A 5,135-nucleotide genomic window follows, 5' to 3' on the forward strand; every position below is an offset into this window, starting at 1 on the left:
AACTTCATACTTGATGTAGTGGTCCCTGCAGCAGCAGGGTTCTCAGGCTCTCCAGACTGTGGTTCATTCTCTCTCTCCGACGTCTCTCCACCTGAGGCTTGAGGGAGCTACAAGAGAAAGATGAAAGGAGATCAGACCAGGGAGATCAGACCAGTGTCTCTGGTAAACCAGTGTGTCTGAAACAGTCATCGTTATACTACAGTAGGTATACTACAGTAAGGGCTCCTAAAACCTACATCTATTTACATGGTAGGACTAGTTACTTAGGTACATTTTAGGAACACATTGTTATTCCAATATCAGTCAACAAGCTGAGATCAGACAACAAGCTAAGAACAAAATAGGCCTACATTTTTTTAGTTAAAATCGATTTTTATTGACTAATAGGTATTACAGATATACTGATGAATATAATCACTTCAAATTTGACCTTTCTGTCAGTTTTCCTGTTCTCTGTTCCCCCAAGTGGTTTCATCTTTGTTAATTAACAAGCTGCTGATGTCCTTAAATAGTGTATATTTCAATAGGTCAGAGAATGTCCAGATGTAAATGATCAAGAAGAACAGTAGTATTTCTCTGTGCTGTGTCACTGAATCTGGCATTCTGTCTCTGAACGACTTTTAAGTCCATAGGAATACGAGGTGACTTTGTACTCCTCCCATTGCCACCGGTAGTCGAACCCTGAGCTTCCGGACACAAGCCTTGTACTGTTGAAATACAGTAGAGTAGCCTGTACAAGTAAGAAATGTCATACAAAGTGAATTCGTGGAAGTCAGGATAGTCAAAGTAGGATAAATAGCATAATGGGGTGTACAAATCTGTAGGCCCATTGAAACAGGCTGACGGCCAATGTAACCCAGTGAAGTGATGAAAGTACTTGGTTCAAGTTAGTTTGACACAGATCATTGTCGTGCTTTCTCACGGTGTCCCAGGTTTAACAACTTGTATATCAAATAGGACCTCATGGTGCTTCCGTAGAATCCATCACATCCGCAGTAACACCAGTGGGCACGTGTGTTAAAGCGCTAACAAATGGCACGCGTATTGTAATTACAAGAGAGGTGTAGGCGAGAATCGACGAGTCTCCAGTGTGACACGGATTTACAAATGAATTAAGTGACACCTCAGCCTCTTTTACACTGACAGGCACACGCACAGCCACAAGGTATTGCCCATTCCAGTTGGCACAACATTTTACGCACAGAACCAACACGCGCTTCTGACTTTGTTAGTGGATGAATATTGCTTTAATACAATTGACTATTACACTATTATTTTGATGTAATTCTATTGTTATATTAGCCTATGTTAATTAACATTTCAGAGGTCAATGTGAGAACTGGGAACCTGGGAATGCTCCACCAGACAGTCGGTGGCGGTATTTGCTAAATGATGTACAAATTCTAACAAGTAATAAAGAACAAACTGCTGTCTATCCTACACCTTTTCCCAAAGGAAAAATCTCAGGACAATTTCCCAGTGTATCACATCAGCGACCATAAATGATTTTGGTCTCCTCATTTTCTTGGCATGTCAATATAACTATTTCAGGTTAATCATTTTTTTAAATGGAGCCTATATTGAGCCACATGCTGTAAAAGGTACTTCGTCTGATAAAGGTAGTGTGAATTTATAATATTGTTGGAATTAGTTGAGATTCCATCACAAAACATTCTAATAACCGAATAATATGGTGATATAGATAAATATATATCCTGTCTAAGAAATATGTCTTCTGTCCCAGACTTAAATTAATCGGATCTGGTCAGAGTATTTTTAACAGCCACACACATTGTAATTGTACTGATGCTGAACCACATTTGTTAAATATTATTAGCTTTGACTTACTAATATTAATGAATGTATATTACGTTGGAATTTGCTTTCAGACTATAGGTTACTCTCGATATTTGAGAGTAAATCGTTCTATAGTTGTAAACGTTCCTTACACCAAGGCTGTCCCCCTGCTGTTTTAGGCATCATTTGTTATAAAGCCTACATAAAATCTACTTATGAAAAAAAAACGTTTTTTTTCTATTAAGAAAAATGTTATATTTTACCATGAACCTCTGAACAAAATACTGTGAAGGAATGATCCATTCTTATATTCCAAGAAGTAGAGGAGGACATCATTTTTGTATAATGTCAAGAGAAACCCCTTGTTTCCGGCATTCCGCATTCTCTCGGTTATAAAAAGGGCCCTAAAAATCGTCGTTTGAGTTTGAAGTGTGATTGGAGGTCGCTGTCCCTGAACCCTTTGCTCTTCTTGACCGGGACGTAACAGGTGTCAAAGCGCGTGGTCTCTAACCTTTGACTTTAACATACACATGCCAGCTATCAATGAAATGAATATCTATGAAAACGTTGCAGTACTTTTAAATGGCATCGGAACGTGCCAAGACACCTTGAGTTAGTTTAATGGTAAATACGTAATTTAGTTATTGAATGTCTGGCTGAGAAATCAGAAGACAACAATAACCAAAAACAAATTTGACACTTTAATACATTACGGATGAAGATACCATTGAGACAATGTTTTTAAAGGAATGTGTTTTATTTGTATTTCAACATACAGGCCTATATATCTGGAAAAACATAGGAACAAGTCCCATAATAAATTAATGTGCAAAAATAGACAAGATATCAGAGGACTACAACTTATACATAGTACATGTTGTAATACTAAAGCATAGTGTAATTGTACAATATTTCGAATTGATATATTCTTTGCAGTACAACATTGTCATATCACTGTAAATCTATGGAGTCCCTGAGTCCAGTGTTTACAACACTGTATGCATTTTAACACCACAGCAACCTCAGCAGCAAAGAATGTGGCATCCTGGTTATCAGTTCATAGGATATTAGAGTTGTTTTACAGTTCAATATCCCAATTCAAGCTCCTCTGCTAGATCATGGCCAAGGCCTCCACACAGACTGACTGTCTGGGAGGTTCTGGGATTGGGCTTCTTTGGCAGCGTGTCTGTGGGGCAGCTGGGGAGGTTTGGGATCTCCATGTTGGAGTGAAGCTCTGTGAGCATGAGACAGATGTCTCCTGTAGACTTCACAAAGCTGTTGTCTGTAGTGGGACTCCTGTATCTTCATCAGGTGTGAGGACTGGTGGCACGTTGTGCTGGGCAGAGAGTTGGAAGAGTGGGCTTTAGCCGGGACTTCGGTGTTCATACAGGCATGGCTGTTCAGACGAGCAGAGAAAGTAGAGTTCAGTGCTGCCTCCAGCTGCAGGCCCTCCCCTTCTTTCCCCAGGAAGTGTGCAGCTCTCTGCAGGCAGCCTGAGAAGCCATCCTGGAAGGGATGTTGCTTTTCTCCATCCTCACCTTTCTTCCTGTCCCCATCGCCAGTGTTCTGGAGAAAGAGAACAGTGTGTTCCAGGATCTCAGCTTTCTCCACTCTACGCTGAGTCACACCCTGTTGGACAGAAAGAGGGTGCAGATTAATGCACAGTCATGCTACACTTCTCAGAGGAGCTGACACCTGTATGAGCTGCATTTAGAGCAGAGTCAAGTTAGAGGTGAACTTCATACTTGATGGTGGTCCCTGCAGCAGCAGGGTTCTCAGGCTCTCCAGACTGTGGTTCATTCTCTCTCTCCGACGTCTCTCCACCTGAGGCTTGAGGAGCTACAAGAGAAAGATGAAAGGAGATCAGACCAGGGAGATCAGACCAGTGTCTCTGGTAAACCAGTGTGTCTGAAACAGTCACGTTATACTACAGTAAGGTATACTACAGTAAGGGCTCCTAAAACCTACATCTATTTACATGGTAGGACTAGTTACTTAGGTACATTTTAGGAACACATTGTTATTCCAATATCAGTCAACAAGCTGAGATCAGACAACAAGCTAAGAACAAAATAGGCCTACATTTTTTTGGTTTAAAATCGATTTTTATTGACTAATAGGTATTACAGATATACTGATGAATATAATCACTTCAAAGGTTCAAATTTTACCTTTCTGTCAATTTTCCTGTTCGCTTTTTCTTCAAGTGGTTTCATCTTTGTTAATCAACAAGCTGCTTTACGCTTAAACAGCATATTCATCCAGAGGTCAGAGAATGTCCAGATGTAAATAATCAAGAAGAACAGTACTATTTCTCTGTGCTGTGTCACTGAAGAAGAATCTCAATGTGACATTTCTGTCTCTGAACGACTTTTAAATCCTTAGGAATACGAGATGACTTTACACTCCTCCCATTGCCACCGGTAGCCAATCCCTGCGCTTCCCCGCGCCTTGTACTGTTGAAATACAGTAGAGTAGCCAGTACAAGTTAGAAATGTCATACAAAGTGAATTCATAGAAGACGTCAAGATAGTCATAAAGGGTAAATAGTATAATTGGGTGTAGAAATTTAGGCCGATTGAAACGGACTGATGGCCAATGTTACCCAATGAAGTGAAGAGAGCAGTTGGTTGAAATAATTTCGACACAGCTCATTGTCGAGCTTTCTCACGCTTTCCCAGGTTTAACAATCAGTATATCAAAGAGGACCTCATGGCGCTTCGGTACAAGCCATCACTTCCGCAGTAACACCCGCGGGCATGTGTTTGAAAGCTCTAACAAAAGTTGTAATTATTACAAGAGAGGTGTAGGCGAGAGTCGACCAGTTTCCAGTGTGACACGGATTTACAAATGAATTAAGTGACACCTCAGCCTCTTTTACACTGACAGGCACACGCACAGCCAAAATAAATTGCACATTCCAATTGTGACAACATTTTATGCACAGACCCAACACGCGTTTCTGACTTGTTAGTGGATCAATATTGCTTTAATACAATTGACTATTACATAGATAATATTATTTTGATTGAATTCTATTATAATATTAGCCTATGTTAATAACATTTCAGAGGTCAACATGTGCGCGTGAGAACTTGGGAGACTGGGAATGCACGAGACAGTCGATGGCGGCTTTCATTAAATGATGTACAAATTCTAACAGGTAATGAAGAACAACAAACTGTTGTCTATCCTATCCCTTTTCCCAAGAGAAAAAGCGCAGGACAATTTCCCAGTGTTTCACATCAGGGACCAAAGATGAATTTGGTCTCCTCATTTTCTTGGCATGTGAATAGAACTATTTCAGGTTAATAGTTATAAAAAAATGGGGACTATAT

The 5,135-nt window shown here is 40.1% G+C and overlaps 1 protein-coding gene across 1 annotated transcript; it reads right to left on the minus strand.

Moving 5' to 3' along the window:
- Positions 1-2,909: 2,909 nt before the first annotated feature.
- On the minus strand, positions 2,910-4,013 carry LOC106563553 (transcription factor HES-7.1-like). Its single transcript, XM_045713305.1, has 4 exons — positions 3,969-4,013; positions 3,543-3,636; positions 3,491-3,501; positions 2,910-3,426 (listed from the first exon to the last, which is right to left on the minus strand). Exons 1-4 carry the CDS (start codon positions 4,011-4,013, stop codon positions 2,914-2,916), a joined length of 663 nt encoding a protein of 220 aa, XP_045569261.1. The 3' UTR covers positions 2,910-2,913.
- Positions 4,014-5,135: the final 1,122 nt, after the last annotated feature.

This window comes from Salmo salar, unplaced genomic scaffold, assembly GCF_905237065.1.
Source record: "Salmo salar unplaced genomic scaffold, Ssal_v3.1, whole genome shotgun sequence".
NCBI classification, from domain to species: Eukaryota; Metazoa; Chordata; class Actinopteri; order Salmoniformes; family Salmonidae; genus Salmo; species Salmo salar.

Bases quoted from the DNA above. Each gene is read 5' to 3' on its own strand.
- LOC106563553 (XM_045713305.1), bottom strand. From the start codon at position 4,013: ATGAAACCACTTGAAGAAAAAGCGAACAGGAAAATTGACAGAAAG. The intron at 3,637-3,968 runs GTAAAATTTGAA...TTTCTCTTGTAG, and splicing joins ACAGGAAAATTGACAGAAAG to CTCCTCAAGCCTCAGGTGGA.